The following is a 17,686-nucleotide window of genomic DNA, read 5'->3' as shown; positions in this document are numbered from 1 at the left end:
CTAATTACAGGACCTCATTGGTCAGATGAATGTGATGGCAGGAGCCAATCTCCTTTGGGCTAGCAGCATGGGCTTGCCATGTGATGCACCTTTTGGTTTTAATTAACGAGGTGCCATTTAAGATGTTCCCCTCTTCGGTTCTGACACAGAAGGTCTGAGGGAAGCACATTGGCGCCTAGTGCTTAATTTGCAACACCTCAGAGCTGAACCTTGAGGGCCACTGGCTCTTCAAAGGTTTTCTTCCTTCATCTGCAAGGAGTCAAGTATCCATTTTCCCTTTTCGCAGGTAAGCCAATATTTTATTGACCTCCATTGCATTGTGCAAATTACTATCGCGGGTATGTTTAGCCTGTCCTTACATTTCTGTTTTGAATACGCAAATGTCTTTGAAAGGTATGGATAAAATGTTCACAACCCGGTATAGACATTTTCCATTTTGTTCACCTAGGAACAATCTTCTTACTACAACTGCTGTGACTATGACAGTTTAAGAGTTTATGAATCCATTAATAGACGTTGTGCTTTTGTCAAGTTTTAGTTAGATCTGTCTATCTGAACAGAAAGGAAGCACTGCCACTGATACTTATTTTGTTAATGAGTGTAATGCTGGGATTGAAGTATGACCAACTGTTGTGAAGAACTGAAGGCAAGTACTTTTTCAGTTCTTCTCTGATGTTTCAAACCAAACAGGTTTCCAAAAACAGGTTTAGTAGATTGGTTTCTTTTAACATCTGCAAATATAGCACCTTTGCACAGTAAAATATTCCATTCTGTTTTGAGTTACTACTGCATTGGCTTTACAGGTACAGAAATAAATGAGTGTAGAGAACGATGTTAAACATGGGTCTCCTAGTTTCAGCCATGATCAGTAGGCATGGGATGTACATTAGTGCTCAGAAGCTAGTCAAAAGAACTGTCTTCTGAGGTTGTAACTTGTATCCCAAACAGGGCATGTTTCTTAAATGTCCTACATGGGATTCATGTTAAAATAATTAAATAAGGATTTTGTTCTATAGCACTTCCCATAAAATATAGCAAACATAAAAAGACATCCATGCTTGGCTGTTATAAGATGCCTTTCAAGTGCCTAAACAGGATGCTAGAAAGCTCCAGAAATCTTAAACCCAATATAATGCTCAAACCTTTAATTTTAACATTTATAAGATTACTTTTAGATTTTTTGCCTACTTTCTATGAAGAGTCCATTTATTTTCAATAGCGACGGTAGTGTTTTTACAGAAAAGGTTTAAGGATTCAGGACATTCTGTGCTGTGTTCCAGCTATGAGGTGCTGAAAGGAGAGCGCCTTCCAGTGTACTCGGAAGATTTAAATGTAATACATTATTAAACGCTTCTTCTTAGTTGTATACCATTAAGATGATTAAAATTGATAATTTGATAGGTTCACTGATGCGAAAAGGGGCTGTTGTTTCAGCATGATGGCTCCAATGTTCTTTTGTTGCATATGTTACAAAGAATTTAACTCACTCGCATTTATATTTTTACAATCGGGGCAAAACTGCTACTTTTTTTTCAAAACGTTGCTGTCTTTAGAATTTGGAAGAGCGGAGATCATGGCGTGTTTAGGAAGTAAAGCCTTTTCCTGCGTCTTCGCTGGAGTGCTGCTGGCAACTGCGTTACTGCCTGGTGAGTCCGATAAGTTAACCATAAAAAAAAAAGCTCCACAATACCCGCTCACTGCGAGACAGAGCTTTGCCTGGCGGGCAAAGGGTGTTGTGTTGGTCCTCACCCCTGTTGGGATGTCGGTTATGTGCAGAGTGCACACACACACACACACACACACACACACACACACACACACACAGAGTGGGAGACGGGAGGACAGTTCAGTCACCATTCAGCCTGGACAGCCTGTCTTTGGGTCACACAGACGGGGAGTAAGAAACCCCACCCCGGTACAGTGGAACCCAGGACCCTCAATCTACCTGCATGCATCTCTATGCACCATGCCACCCAGTACAGAACCGGAACTGTGCAAGATAAGAATGTGTTTCTCACTAGAAACCGAGTAAACAGAGGAAAGTCTTCCAAGGAAAACGAAAAAAGGTCACTGAAGTGGTTTAAATATAAAGTGAATCTTGCTGGTTATATCCCTTTCACTCATGCTACACAACTCCAAAATAAACAACCACAGATGTCACTGAACAGTTTTTAAAAACAAACAGATGTAAAGTGTTACTCTAACATTTCAATTCCATGTATTTTAAAGTTTACATATTCACCTAAAGATCTTATAAAATGAAAATAAAACGTTCATAAACAGTAACGTGTTCATCTAAATTCATATTTTGTTGCTCAAATACACCACTCTGGTGTGCCTTTGACAGTAATTGGTAATTACATTTTCTGTTACTCTCACAGTGTATGTATTGACTGAGCAGTGTAAGCATAACACCCTTCTTTCCTTTGATGCCACTCACTTCTGATATGTGTCTTTTCAGAAGGAAATGTCACTTAACAATACAGATGTACAACCAATATGCTATTTATGACTGAACTTATTACAATAGGGAAAATATCTTCTTAATCATCATAGAATTTGGTTCTTAATTTCGTTAGTTGGTTTTAGCTATGAAAGATAATTGTACTTTCAGGCATGAACAAGAGCTGTAGTGCAGAATGATGGAGAGCAGGATAGCTGCATTGTCCCTGTTGTGAGAACTTCAGGAAATCCGCCTTTATTTCAGAGCACATTCCAGGGGTATCCAGTGCCACTGATTACCCAAGTGATAGTGACTACAGTTAATTATGAAACCTTTTGTGTGATAAGTGTGAAGGAGGGGACGGGAAGTGCCGCCACTATCAATGTAACTGAAAAAATGTTATTCCTAGCACACAAGAATCTAGAAAAAGAAAGTATAAACCAATTATGTGCAAAAAAGTAGAAAATATCTAGTATCATTTTATTGTCCACCAGGGCTTCTTCGTCGTCTTTAATTAAAAAGATGAAAGGAACTGCTTGCCAGCAAGAAGGGTCTGCTTTCCTATTAGTTTTTTTGTAATATTGGACCCACATGCCTTTCCTACTTGTAAAAAGTAGCATGACGGATATACTCAACATCCAATAATTTTTTTGAAAGGAAGGATCTGTTCTCACAGATGGGTTTAGAATAATGTAAAAACTAACATTAAAGCTCAACTGCTGGCTTGCAGTCTTTTCCTTATGCCATAAACCCCTGCAGTCAGCCATTGGGGGGACTAAATGATGGAAAATGCTGTGCTGTGTGCAGAAGCACACCCCCTGCCACCTTTTTACAAGATAATCTTAATGGGAGCTGCCTTTGGGCACATTGCCCTGTGTTTGTAGTTTTATAGGTGTTTCTCCAGTTAGGCACAGTAATATGCAATCCCTGCTGGTCATGTTCAAAGCACTGTAGTTCGTATCGTTTGAAGATTAATCCACGTGACACTACTGGTATTATTCCAGTGCGGAAAAATCCTGCTGTGTGCTAGGAGGGGTGATTAACAGGCCAACATTTTGCTCATTTGAAACACACACACCATCTGTTTGTTTCTTACAGTGTGATTTTCTTTCTCTCTTCGCAGACTTGCTGGTGGCCAGTCCAGTAGGACAGCGCCTCAAGGGGGATGGTAAATATAGCTCGTCTGGAATTCCTGCCATTCCAAGTGCCAGTGAGAGTTGAAACAAATATTTCAGTTGCTGTTATCACACAGTGTCATAAGCTGTTGAGGCCAAAAATCCCCCAACTCGGTTAATCTAGAACATAGTTTTACGAACCTCCTTTTATTTTACACTCCTCCGATACCAAGAAGTTGTCTTAACATACAGCCTTGCAATGTTTTTGGTCTATGGATGTTGATCATTTCTTAACTCCAAAATTTGGTCATTGAACACTTCAGTAAATGTAGAGCTGTACAAATTCAAAGGCTGTTTTGGCTGTCGTATACCATTTAGTTTGTATTCATTCCAATTATTTTATTCATATTTAATTTTGTATTATCTTTTGAAGTGTTTTTCATGTTTTGGAATGGACACCCTGCATCATAATGCAGTTCAGGAGAACAAATATAAAGCAAGACCTGGAAAAATTCTAAATTCCAAACTCTTGGGAGAAAGAGCTTAGAAAAAAAAAGTTTAATGATGGCTTTTCATACTCTCCTTTTGCTTAGTACTTTGAATAGAGTATTCTTTTTTAAAATGTACTCTATATAAAATGTTATTCCATCTTTTGTTCAGTCAGACAAGCAATATTAAAAGATGTGAAAAAATGGATTTAGAAAGCCAGATACTTTTCAATACATAGAAGAGAATGGTAAAGTTAATCAAGTAAATTATTTTAAAAATCCCTTCTTTTGTGACAGCGGGGGACAAAGAGACAGCGGGTGAGGAAAATGCTCAAACATCTGGCTTTCTCAAAAAGCTGGTTCGCTCCAGACGAAATATCAGCTGGTATAAACAGCACGCTGATTTCTGGGGCTGGTACAAATACTTCACGGACAATGGAAACCAGGAGGGAGTGAGTATAGTTTCCATGTCAGTCTATTGCTCCTTTCCCCTCTGCCAAGGAACTATTACTTTGACCTCATGTGCACAACATATGAAAAGGGGGTTGTTCCTTATTTGACTTAACATTGGAAGGCAGCTGAATTTCAAATTCAAATAAAATGGAAAGAGGCAAAAGAGGACCTTCATATGTACCTTAAGTAATTTATCTACAAACATACTCTTCAAAACTCAATAACACAGAAGGAATCACAAGGTTTTTGAATATCCTCCAAATTGAAGACTGATAACTGTAAGTCTTTGCTAAGCTCAGTATTCAGAACTTCATTCCATGGTAGGCAAGGACAGGGGTTAATTGATGCCTTTATGGGTTGTAGACATCGATGGAAGTCCTAACGCTTGCTTTGCATTCTCAGATTAATGAGCTGGATCGTGTCTACCTGCAGTACCTGCAGAACAAGAACCGGGCGGAGGGCCGCCGTTCTTATGACCTCTATCTCCGCCACCTGTCAGAGGTGTACAAGGCCTGTGCCAATTCTGACGACCCCGAGTGTATCTCTGAGCTCACCAGCAAGCCCAAACCCAAACCCGAGGTACCAAAGCCCGCCCCAACTAAGGGGTGTGACCCATACAGAGATCCCAACTGCCAGGCCTCTCGAGCCCCTGTAATGTTCCCTGCACCATACAAGTCCACGCCTATGGGCTACTACTACTATGTTCCAGCCCCCCAGCCACTCCTGTCTGCCCAGCAAAAAGCTGAGCTGCTGCGGATCTGCAACCCCTCTGATATCGAATGCTTGCAGTATCACCTGCGAGCTGCCTATGGGTACAAGACTGTGGTGCCCACTGTGTCTGCTCCATCCTATGCATATCTTGGATGTGACCCAGAGAAAGACCCCTACTGCATGCAAAAGAAAAAGAAGGCAGAAGTCTATCACCAGTACCCAAACTGTGACCCAGAGTATGACCCCTACTGTACCCCAGAACGAGCCCAGGGGCTTCAGATGCCCTCCCAGCTAAATCGCTGCAATCCCCTCTTCGATGAAAACTGTAACCCCCTGACTGCTACCAGGATGGTTGTGCCCCCCAAACCAGAATGTGACCCCTACTATGACCCCAGCTGCAGGCAGGAGTATAGGCCTAAGGATGAGCCAGCACCCAGCAATGGCTGCGACCCTCGATACGATCCTTACTGCCTCCAGAGCCCCAGTGCTGTGCAAACTGAGGCACACCATGACCCTCGGCACTACCCCAGGATCAAGGGCAAGACGAAAGAGGGCTATGACTGCTACATGTACTATGATGAAGAGTGCTACCCAGTGCACAGCTCGAGTTCCTCCCGTGCAAGCGCTGCCAGCACCATGCAAGACTGTGATCCCTATGACCCCAGCTGCCCACTCTACTACAGTGCAAACAACCCCAGACGGTCGATGAATGAGAGCCCAAACACCGAGTGCCATCCTTATGATCCCTCCTGCCGGAAGCCCAGCCCACAACAACCCAGGGCCCCTGAGACCTACCACCCTGAGCACAATCCTGCTGGTTACAGAGAAGGGGTGATTGAGCCTGACCCTGACTGCGACCCCGAGTACGACCACAACTGTCGCCTTCGCAGGAGTGGGGCCAAGCCTGCCCAGGATGCACCACACCAAGAGAGCCAAGCAGCTGATGAGCACAAAGAAGAGGACCCACAGCCGAGCTATGAGCAGCAACAATATGACCCTTATCAGGACAGGCAGGAAGATCCCTACAATCCATACGCCGGGTACGAAGGGCAAGATCACCATGACCCCAGGTACGAAGCGGCCCAGAAAGGGTACGAGGACCAGTATCCTAGATACGATGAGTCGCACGGCCACTACGAGTCATCGAGCCATGACAGCGCTGGGGAGTACAAGAAAAAATAAAAACAACCCAACAAAAAAAGCATAGAACAAGCCAGATTGGTGAGCCATGCCATCTGCAAAACAGAGCAATCATTGGAAAGTGCAATGTTCTAGCAGTGTGCGAGCACCTGATTGGGATTAGACAATGCTTCTGAATTTGTGAATTTGCTCGATTGTCTGATGCTGTGGAGTTACTGCATAATATGGGTAGCTACCCCTGTGGTGAACATTGCCAATGTGTATCACAGCCTGCGATGTTCTTCTGAAATCTATTTGTTTGTGTTTCCATTAAAAACTAAGTCCATAGTTAAGAGCCTTTGTACTATCTTGATATAATGTGCAGTGTACTTGAATACGTACATTGCTCTCTTTACTGAGCTTTCTTTCTAATTTGTTTTCCATTTGTATTGTGTGGGTACTTCTCTCCGGGAATATTTAATAAATTTCATTTTCCTGAAATTTGCATTTACAAACCCCTTTTACACGATGTAAGATTTTTTGATGTTACAAATAAAAGGCTTTGAATAAAACAAGATGACACGTCGTTTTCATTTTATTGCAAGAACATTTCTATGCAACTTAGTCAACTTTTGTCATGTGAAGTTGTAAGGATCGTCCCCAGAATGAGACAGCAGTGAGGTGAATTTCATCCTTTATTTTCTGATTCTTAATGTGTGCAAGCAACAGGAATTACAAAGAAGAGGAGCAAGCGTCTGGCATTAAACACACTTTCAGGTGGGGATGGCTGGCTAACTACTCCCCACCCCAGTTGTAACTTCCTAGCCCTAATTGGTTAATAAAAATTGGCACTGCACAATCGCTTATCATTTAGCTATCCCACCTACCCCCCCATCTATAATTCTTCTTCCCTAGTCTTCCTCATCTTCATCACAGGAACTGGTGGTCATACAAGGAGGTTACTAAGGCAACCACAAGATGTCCTCTTGTTGAAATTGTTGTGGGCAGTGCACCCCATCCTAGATGTTTTTCATAAAGCCAGTCTCTACCAGCCCTTATCTACTGTATATGTTCTTGTGCACTACCCACTGATGTCCCTCCATCAGGGCTGTGTTAAGTCTTTCTGGACAAGTTATGTAACATCTTCTTAAACGTGAAGAATGAGGGATGTCAGTTTCATATATCTTAAAACTTAGACCAGAATGATACAGGAGAGATACAAACATGCACATAACAGTGAGAAATAATGGGATTACCAACAGTGAACTACTGCCAAATCAACATCAGTTGTAATATTACTATTGATGATTAGAGTAAACCTGCTATTATTTACTCAGTTCCTTCAAAGGACTTATCTCACAGCACAACAAGCTATGTTTTTAACAAAATCCAAAATGATTTACATCTGTTTTCAAGCATCTGAACAATTTAATATTTTCTCTTCTACATTTTAATGTGTAAACTGGGAGTGGTAACAGGAATTTGTCACTAACACAGTAATTGCCTAATTGCCTATATACGTTCAAGGATATTCAACAATATCACAGTATTGCAGATAATCAGATATAATACCAGACCACAATAAAAGCTGTTTTTTGAAAGTTTTAAACAAACCATTTCTTGACTGCAGGAAGAGAGTTAATGGTGATTATTGACAGCAATTAGTCTAATATTTCTATAATAATGCAAATGTATGGTTTCAAAGATATAATAAGTGGTTTTGGTTGTTGGGGGTGCGTATCTCATGCACTCGCTTTATGTTGGGAGACATACTGTAGCTACAGAGCTCACAGTTATGGAAGATCAGTCTGCTAAAGCACTTCTGCTCTGACGCAGAGATTGAGATTGCTCTGGGTGGTTAGCTACCGTATGACACATGTTGGCCACCTATGGTAAGGGAGAGCAGCAGTTATTCTATGCCTGGAAGACTGTGTCTGATTTAAGATCTTCAAGCTCTCACCATTCTGGAATAACCAAGTAACAGCCACCGGCACTGTGCAATCAGTTTGGACATCCTGTAGCTCCTGTCTTTTCCGGAATCAATGTTTCCTGCTTTCTGCCACCCAAAATAAATTTTAAACTTTTCAAATGGCCTCCTGAGACTTAATGCTGTCATATGCCTCAGCAATAAATCTTCCATCAATCATTTATTCAATCCATATACAGTATCCAGGTCCTGATTTTATTTTCTTCTGAAAGGTTCTATCCTGAAATTGTTCAATACCCTGCAGAATGAATCACACCTGGGTAACACTAATTCCATTCTGTTTTATTAATTGAAGCTTTTAGCCTCAATTATTTAGCACCAGGCTAACATGGGGTCCTGCAGCTCCAGACAGAGCACAATATTCAGGAAAATAGCCACTGGAGCCAAAAACTACTCCCAGACACACACACACAGAGCTTCATAGCTTACAGATCTCTACAAGCTTTTGTGCAGACACATGAAGTTCCTATAAGCATAACTGAAAGGCAGATGTTTCCTGGGTTTCCACTAATAAAAACTTACAGGAGTGTATGTAGAGGTTTTTAATCTTGTGTGGGTTACCTAAATCTCAGTAAGCGTAACATCTGGCTGATCGAAGAAAAACAACTTACTTTCCAAAAAAAATACACATGTTCTTAAACACACACGCTCAAATTGTTTCTAAAAAACATGTAAAAATATCTTATTCACCAAAACTGTTTACCAAAAGAAGAACTATAAAGAAAAGAACATGAGATATCCACACCTGAAGCTTTGTATCCTAGTCTTGTTTAATAAAAAAATAAAATAAATACAGACATTCAATCCATGTGCAAGATTTAGCTACAGCTGCTGGGACTGGCTGTTTTTCAGCACCAACTGTACATTCCAACTCAGGCACTGAGTTGCAAAGGGGATGGTCTGATAATGAACTTCATGGAGCGTGCACTAACTTAATAATAACCTTTTCACAGCAAGTAAATGCTTTTATGCATGTAAAGACTTATGGAAACATTTTGTAATTATAGGTGCTGTCTTCTACCTTCTGTGTGCTTTCATACACCAGAAGCGTGCGGTATATACAGTTTCAAACATTTGGTGAGCCTATAAAGAAATGCACAAGTAAGTTAATTTACAGAGCTGTCTGAGAGCTCTGGTTTAGCCTGTCTTACTTTGTTGTGTCGCTGAACTACATCACAGCGTGTCCTGTGGAACAGCTCATTTGGATAAAACAAATGCAATATTTAATTATCACACATTTAATACAATTGATTTACTCCAAAAATAATTGCTCTCACTGGTCAAATATATGTAGACATTTCAATGAGTCATGATGATAGATGTAGAACAGCGTTAAATAAATAAGAAGAAAATAGTATTTGGTACTAAATTCTAAAATGAATTGCTATTCTGTCCATCTGTTTAAACCTGAATTTTATTTTTTAATTTAAATAACTTTATCTCAGGATGTTCTCGATATCAGTGTTTTATTAATTACAGAACCACTTCTGCCACCACAGCTTGTGAATAATTGTGAAACATTGAGTCATAATGGAGATAATAAGGTCTCCTTCCAGAATACACCCACAGGTTTTAGCTGACGTGTGTTAACTCTTCAATAGTATTAATTACAGGAGAATATTATATCAAATCTGTATATAAGTATTTATGTAAAAAACAACTTTTCATCCCATTACTGTTATTAGATCTTGATAAAGTGTAGAAATTCAAGCTTTTCTGAATCGGGGGTACCTGCAGAAGCAGTGTAGCGTACTGTAGTACATAGATCCTCGTCAGTAATTGCCCTGAACAGATGTTGTGTGGAAGGTGGGTGGTTATGGCTGCAGTTACATATATTAAGTTATTAGAAGCCTTTGCCTTGACATAACAAGGCAGCAAAATAAAATGACTAGACATCAACATGGAATATTTGTTATTTAGATACATCACATACTTTAGAATGCTTAGAATACAAACTGCTTACCATGTTCTTATTTGTCCACATCAATACATCTATTAAATATGCATTTCAATCTGATATAATGGGCTTTTGACCCTGAAGATGTTTCAGGTGGTTTTGCTTTGCAGCTGTGTTGTCTCTGCAGCCTGCAGCCTCTGCCTGTGTAGCTCCAGTGGTATAGTCGTGTATGCACAGCTCCCTAAATATGCCATCCTCCTACATACATGGGGACTTCATTCAGAACATGCCTGTTGGGCCCTTGTTCCAATAAAGATAAAAGTAAATAAATTAAAGTGAGAGATGGTATTTGTCAAAATAAATCAATAAAGAAATAAGCCGAAATATTGTACACAACTAGAGAATCCGGTCTGCTACACCCTTCTTGTGGTTTGGGCTTGTGGCTGAGATGTGCTACTGCTTGAGGATACAAAGATTATTTTTTATTTTCTTAGCTAATAAACATCCAGGGAAGCAAGACGGGCAAAAAAGCCTCCTTTCAACCTTGAACTGTTTCTTCTGTTTCTTGTGTTCTCATGCAATATTTTGCAAAAGCAAAAAGGTTATGCCACCCACATTGTGTATGGGTATCAAACTGTGAAGTTTGAACTGTATTCAAATTGTAATTGAACTGTAATGAAATTTATAAGTTATTATTACTGTGAAAGTAAAAGTCATGTAAATTGTTCAGTTAGATCATGATTTTATCAGTACATGGACATGGGAAGAAGAATTGTATTTCTTACAGTGTCTGCCATTTTTATCTTCCAAGAATAGTTTATATCTGATTGATAAATTAATTTTTTAAGATGCACTGTGCTGCATCAGCATATAAGGGAGGATTAGGTAGCCACTGTCTTTTTTTACAGCATTTGCCAACTTATAGTCTATTTTCAGATGGGGATGGAAAACCTCTAACGAAAACCAAGTTGCTGATTTAAGTAGTGTTGATGGATGAGAAGCTTGCAATCTTCCCTCTGGATCTGAATGACCAAATTAGTGACCGAGGCGTGGTTACCTGTAATACTGCACTGTCAGAGGTGCCATCATTTTGACTGATGAATCTTACTGTCTTAGACATGCAGTTAAACTGAAGTCAATTATTTTTTATCTCTTATATCAGATGATATCAGTTGTAAAAATTGCTTATGCCACACCTATAAAACAGATGTATCCTTTTTTAAGTCAATCCACTATTGTCAGCTTCGTGTGGTTATAATAGGGAATTGGAGTGTACAGGCATAGGAGTATGGGACCTCAGCTTTGTGGTTGCGGCAATATGTTAATGATTTGAATCGCTGATTATAAATAATGACTAAGAAACTGTGACAATTCCTAAGGGTATAGTACAGGAGCAAAGATAGAGAACACCCTGATGTAGACTTCTAAAAAAAGCAAGACTTCTCTGGATTGCTGGATACTAATGTCCACATGATCTGCATATCATATATCAGAGCCATGCACTACCTTTGGCTGCCCTCTGCTGCAGGAAAACAAAATTGCAAATTACTTACAGTATATGTGCAACAAAACATACATTTTTTGTAACAATTGTAACATCTATTTTTGGTTTCACAGAATGTGGTACTGGTGTTTTTAGAACCCTGTCCTAAATGAGGAGCCCACAGCAAGGTTAAAAACCACATTAGAAGCCTGAAGTACAATTTATTTTAAATTCTAACATTAAATTAAAGACACAGATCGTGATTAAAAACAAACAAAACAAGTATTGGAAAGATACTGCATTGAGCACTATTGCTTCTGAACATGTACATTGAATAATGTACCTGTAAATTCAACATCTATAAACCTTGAGTCATTTTGACAAGCTGAACTCCTGTGTGAAAACTTAAATCCTATCAAACACGAGGGATGTCCTCTGGATTAGGACAAAATGATCTCTTGTCTTTCCATGGGTCAGTTCCTTTCAAGAGTCCATTTAAATCTACCTGTGCCAAAAATGGGATGTCATATTTACAATATCACACAAGTGCAATGTTACATTGGGAGTACTTTAGCCATAATAAGTCATGTTTTACAGCAGACAGCACAGGAAAATCCCCTTAGAAGCGCTACTTCAAGTTTGGTCTCCAGTGTTTTGATATGCAAAATCACAGTTTTTTCCAATTTAGGTTAACTAATAATGATTTCTATTTTGCATGCGACTGTTAAAATGGCATAAACCGCACATTTCTTTATTCAAATGAAGATAATAAGATTACCCTCAAAGCCATTTTTTCTGGCCACTATACATTACTGAGCTCGTGTCAGCGGGAATTTCCAAGTGTAACCAGCATGAGAACGCAATTTGCATTCTCCTGACCTTTGACATTTGAATAAAAATGCATAAAAATGCTTGAGAGGCTCAAACAACTAGAATCCGGGACTGGGGCCAACTGGCTTGGGAGTAATGGGCTTGCAGCAATCCCCCATCAGGCTGTGGGTGAGCCGACAGATCCTGCAGCTTTCATATCTGTTTCAACAGGGTTATTTATTATTAAGAAGATTATTCATTAATTTCCTTGAAGTCCAGCAAGTATCTTCATGGTTTAGGGCATTTATTCAAAGCTGTAGAAATGGAAACTCAGTCTGAAGTTTAATCATCAGCATCTCTGATATCTTAAGATGTGTATTGTTATCTGTATTGTCACTGCATATTACCTGACATTGTATTCAGTTTGATTTTAAGTCTGACATTGTATTTATAGTTCAATAAAATTTAAACTGTGTAAAGTACTATGTAAATTGTGTGGTATGATTCTGAAAAAAGAAAGAATATTATAAGCAACTGGATGTGCTTTAAACTATAGAACTAGTGACAACACTAAAAATAAGAAATCATGAAATATATTGTGATTTATTGTGTCAAATAGGAAAAGTGTCAGTTTTACCTTAATATAAAATGTCTTTCACCAAATTCACAGTGTTTCTAATACTTTCACGCTGCCAGGGAGCACAGAAAAAACACAAAAACATGTTTTCCTCCCATCCAACAGGATTTATTCTGGAATGGAAATCTTACACTTGGAAGGTATTGTCTTTCGGAAAAACACTGGTGAATGATCAAACAAACTCTCGCACTAAAAGTGTTGATTTTTTCATTGTTTTGCAAACCATAATAGCCCTCCCCTATAAATTCTTCAAGAGGTCTACGCCAATTTGATAAACCCATTAGTAAACAAAAGAAATATTTGAAATGAAAAAAATGTCTGGATATTCAGGAGTTTCCTTAAAAAAACAACAACAAAACACTAGTGATTTTTGTAAATACACAAACAACAAACCAAAATCACATTTCCAAACACCCAGTCTCTCTAAATGCATACATTTCACCAACAGGCCTTAAAAGGGATTTTTTGTTTTTGTGACTCTGAGAGTCCCCACAGGTATTCTAACTGAGGTTTGAGGAAGCAAGGACCTTGAACATTAAAGAAACTAATTTGTTAGGCCACCGGCCTCTGGTGCACTCCTGTCTTCTAGCGACTTCCATTTACAGTTTTAATGTCGGGGTACAGAAGGAACCCAGTGAATGTGGAATCGTTTACGTTGTCTGCATAAATTCCACTGTAGTCGTCCTCACCGTAGACCTGCAGCCAGACCTCATCCCCGCCCACCAGGTGCAGGACAATGGAGCCCGAGGCCTGGTCAACGTTGTTCTCCTGGAACTGGTCAAAAGTGAACATGATGGTCTTGTCGCTCTTGTACAGGCTGACCTTGGCGTCCTTCAGGTACACGGTGAGGTGGTAGGTGAAGTAGTAGACCCCGGAGATCACACAGCGGAACTTGCCAGTGCTGGGGTCGTAGTGCAGCTGGTCGTTGTAGAAGATCTTGTTGAACCTGATGGGAACGTTGGGCATGGGCGTGCGGTCGGTCAAGCCCACGCTGAAGGCAGAGCGGTAGAGAAGAGCGCTCTCCCCTCTGTCGCCCTTCAGCCCTGGGGTCCCTGGGAATCCACGAGGACCCTCCGGGCCTGTGGCCCCTGGCTCTCCACCGTCTCCCTTCTCTCCTGGTGCACCTGAGGTGAAGGAAAGAGCTACCTGTATATGCAAAGGCCAACAGACTCGCGTACTACATAGATGAATGAAAACTTCCATATTTTCTTCCCAGGGTACCTTGCTCCAGTGCCCCTGCACAAACCCACAGGCTCCTCCAAAGCACCAAAACTTTGCCTCAAATTATAAGGGGTTTCAAGCTCATCGACACAGGTAGACTTCTTAAGAAGTCAGACAATCGCTCTCTTCAATCTTGACTTGGGTGCACTGGAACCTGTTCTATTATAGTGCAGTTTATATAGGGCTGCAGCATATCTGTGGTCTATTTTTATTTTTATTGATAATCTCCCTTTCACGTTGTCACAATACCGACAATTTATACATCACTTATACAAATATTTCCAGCATCTTGTCTCTCGACTATTCCGTCTGTTACCTGGCTCTCCTCTCTCTCCCTTTTCTCCGTCTCTCCCATCTCGCCCGTCTCTCCCTGGCGCACCATTGTGCCCGGGAGTGCCTGGGACTCCTCCCATCCAGCCTGCACAGGGCTTTCTCTCGTCAGCCACAGCGCTGTCTGCCTCCACCTCCGCCTCCGCCTCTGGGCCTGCAGCTGGGGACAGGGCTGCTTCTTCTTCCTCTGAGAAGCACCGCTCCCCCCCAATCGAGAAGCAAAGCAGCAGCACCCAGACCAGCCTCATGGCGACAGGAGTCAGTCCTCGGAACCTGCCGCGTGGAGTAGGACGCATCAGTCACTTGGACACTTTTATCATGTTTGTACAGTACTTGTACACTTGCATAACTTTTATTCATTTGTCCGCCCTTAAGAATATTTGGAATACTTGTTCCTTATTTAGTGACCGTTTGTTAAGGAGTCACATTATCTACTAAACTTGCGGTTAGTGCCGTTAGGCATCTACCACATCCATACAGTAAGCCCACGTATTTCACTTCTCAGTGACTTGGAGAAACGCTTTGAGTACACAGTAGGTAACCAGCATCATCGGTTAGAGATCATCAATGCTGAAAGGTATCTGCTGAGCAGATGTATCTAAAGCAGGACTTGTAGTTCATTTAGAGCCTTTTTTAAGCTATTGTGTTAGGCTTGCAGTTGTTCACCATCATATGGAACTGTGTAGATACTGTGCTGTTGAATGGACATATTCAATTACTGCCTGGATAGCCAATTCCATCAAATCAAAGTGAACAAATATTTAATAATTCTCTTTCTCTCAAGGCTCCACAGCCGAAACGTTGCGTTTCTTTTCTTCTCTTTTCAGCATGGAGTAAACCTCTTTCTTGTTCCTTTGCAGCCTACGCATGCCGATGCAGCTCCCTCCTTGAAATATTTTAAAAGTAGAGCTTACAACATCATCAGTGAAACAAAAAAACTCTTATATGCACTGAGAGAATAATTATGTGCTTAATACCTTGACCATGTAGTTGGATCATTTTAAATTAAGAAGGCATTATTTCAGATACTATGATGTATATACAGTATTTTTGTACAGAACAAAACTGATACCTTCTTTTACCTTCCCACAAAAGCAGACACCACATTCATAACTATAAGAGGCACGTGAAACATATTTTAACAGGTTAGAAGCATCAATCTAAATTATGCTGGGTCTCCTGCGACAAACCAAAATAGTTTGCACAGCAAAATCACCTTTCTTAGACGAGATGAATACCCAGAGGTACCTCCTTTAAGACCTCCTTTAGCAAAAACTATTTTTAAACCACTGGCTGCTGGTGTCAGCTCGTACACTAAAGCACTGCATGGTGGGGGGGTAAAAATAACCAGCCGTTAATCATACGCCCACACTGTTCCATCAGCTGTTTGAAATGAAACGCATATTTCTTATTGTTTCCGATACAATAACTGAACAGAATATCCTGTAATGGGTTCTTAACTATCCACGCAATTTTCATTTGGATGTAGTCAATATCCACAACACACACTTGCTGGTCTTTTATGTTTTAAAAAGTAAATATTTGACGTAATGTTGTTACTGTTTTTTTTCAAGATCTTTTCACGAGCGACTTGTGAATTTCTGATAATGAGCCAGAGAATTAAAGTGTTGTAGGACAGCTCCTCTTACTAGTGAGCTGATCTCTATTATCTGAGCAGGAAACTGGTCTGCAAAAACTTCAAAACAAAACAATAAAAATGTAAAACAAATAAAGCAGCCCACATTTAGAGACAGGAAATACCAAACGTCAAATGTAGAACAAACAAATGTTCTCAGATCAAATCTGTGTCACAAACAATTCCTGAGTGAAACAGAAACTACAGTTTTAAGCTATTAAAAGGTTATTCTAAAACTGGAAAAAAAGCACAATACTGAAGCTCATAAAAAGGCCTTTTAGAAAATTGTTTGAGAATCATCATTGCAAACAAATAACAAACCATAATTTGGTGGATATACAGTATATGATTTACTACATGCTGATCACTCATTAACAACTACCAAATAATAATGAGCAAAATGTGTATTTTGTAGAACATAAAGAAAGTATAGTACTGTCTGCAGTTAGTACTATTGATGAAGTGAATGAAAGCAGCAATTCCTTACCCACAGACCACGATTCTTCCTTGTACAAATGGCTGTTGGCTTGGGAGTCAAGGAGCTCTCACTGTCCTTGCAGACCATGTGTAACTTTCATCAATTGCCTGTCACCCTATATTTATCCCTGCCAAAATGGGCACCATCCAGATTCTTTAATTTAAAAGGGCACCATCCAGATTCTCCTGCTCCCATTACCCCCAGTCCGATGTACTTAACTCCTGCTGTCCACTCCCCTTTTCATTAAACACTTTATTTAGATAAAATATAACACACTGGATTCAGTGAAGCAAGCAGATTAAGCTTTACTTTGCACACCTGTCTATATATAACTTTGTTTGACATTGATTTCATATAATTATCCATTTACTCTAAGAATGTATTGCAACCTTTTTCTTACACGAGACAAGTTCAAAGCTGAAAATGAAGCTATCTCTGAAAGCACCTGCAATTCTAATGCATTCATTGTGATGTGCTGTGTGGTCTGCATTCAAACACAGCTTATCATCTTTTTCATATCGTGCCTCTCATACTGTCAGAACGGTTTGAGCCTAAATTGACATTGGCTAATTATTTTCACTGGACGTCTTTAACAACTTGTAAAATATCCTTTATGCTTGGACTTCTCATGCAGCTTCCTCTTCCTTTCTATGGAAACATGGTCTTTAGTTTGCAAAATAGTACTTTATCAGTAATACATATAATAGATTAAATGCATGTGTGACAAACCAAAAAGTCATTGATATCATTTGATATTTTACTGATTTGTGCACCTTAAAAACATTATTTTTTAGCTAGATGTATATACACTGTATATTTAACATTTTTATCTTGTGAAAATTAATGTGTGGTTCTAAATATATAAACATCAGTGGAGT

General features: G+C 39.9%; 2 protein-coding genes across 2 annotated transcripts; one reads left to right on the top strand and one right to left on the bottom strand.

Annotated features, from left to right (window-relative positions):
- The first annotated feature begins 113 nt into the window (after positions 1-113).
- Positions 114-6,898, top strand: and1 (actinodin1). Its single transcript, XM_015361079.2, has 5 exons — positions 114-286; positions 1,554-1,646; positions 3,567-3,611; positions 4,344-4,498; positions 4,902-6,898. The coding sequence occupies exons 2-5, from the start codon at positions 1,574-1,576 to the stop codon at positions 6,390-6,392; spliced, it is 1,764 nt and encodes a 587-aa protein (XP_015216565.2). The 5' UTR covers positions 114-286; positions 1,554-1,573; the 3' UTR covers positions 6,393-6,898.
- Positions 6,899-13,229: 6,331 nt separating this feature from the next.
- On the bottom strand, positions 13,230-16,924 carry adipoqa (adiponectin, C1Q and collagen domain containing, a). Its single transcript, XM_069197341.1, has 3 exons — positions 16,818-16,924; positions 14,681-14,967; positions 13,230-14,267 (listed from the first exon to the last, which is right to left on the bottom strand). Exons 2-3 carry the CDS (start codon positions 14,940-14,942, stop codon positions 13,729-13,731), a joined length of 801 nt encoding a protein of 266 aa, XP_069053442.1. The 5' UTR covers positions 14,943-14,967; positions 16,818-16,924; the 3' UTR covers positions 13,230-13,728.
- Positions 16,925-17,686: the final 762 nt, after the last annotated feature.

The sequence above is a fragment of the Lepisosteus oculatus genome, chromosome 13 (genome assembly GCF_040954835.1).
Source record: "Lepisosteus oculatus isolate fLepOcu1 chromosome 13, fLepOcu1.hap2, whole genome shotgun sequence".
NCBI lineage: Eukaryota > Metazoa > Chordata > Actinopteri > Semionotiformes > Lepisosteidae > Lepisosteus > Lepisosteus oculatus.
Note: the sequence above shows the minus strand (reverse complement) of the source record. Positions and strands in the feature narration are given on the sequence as shown.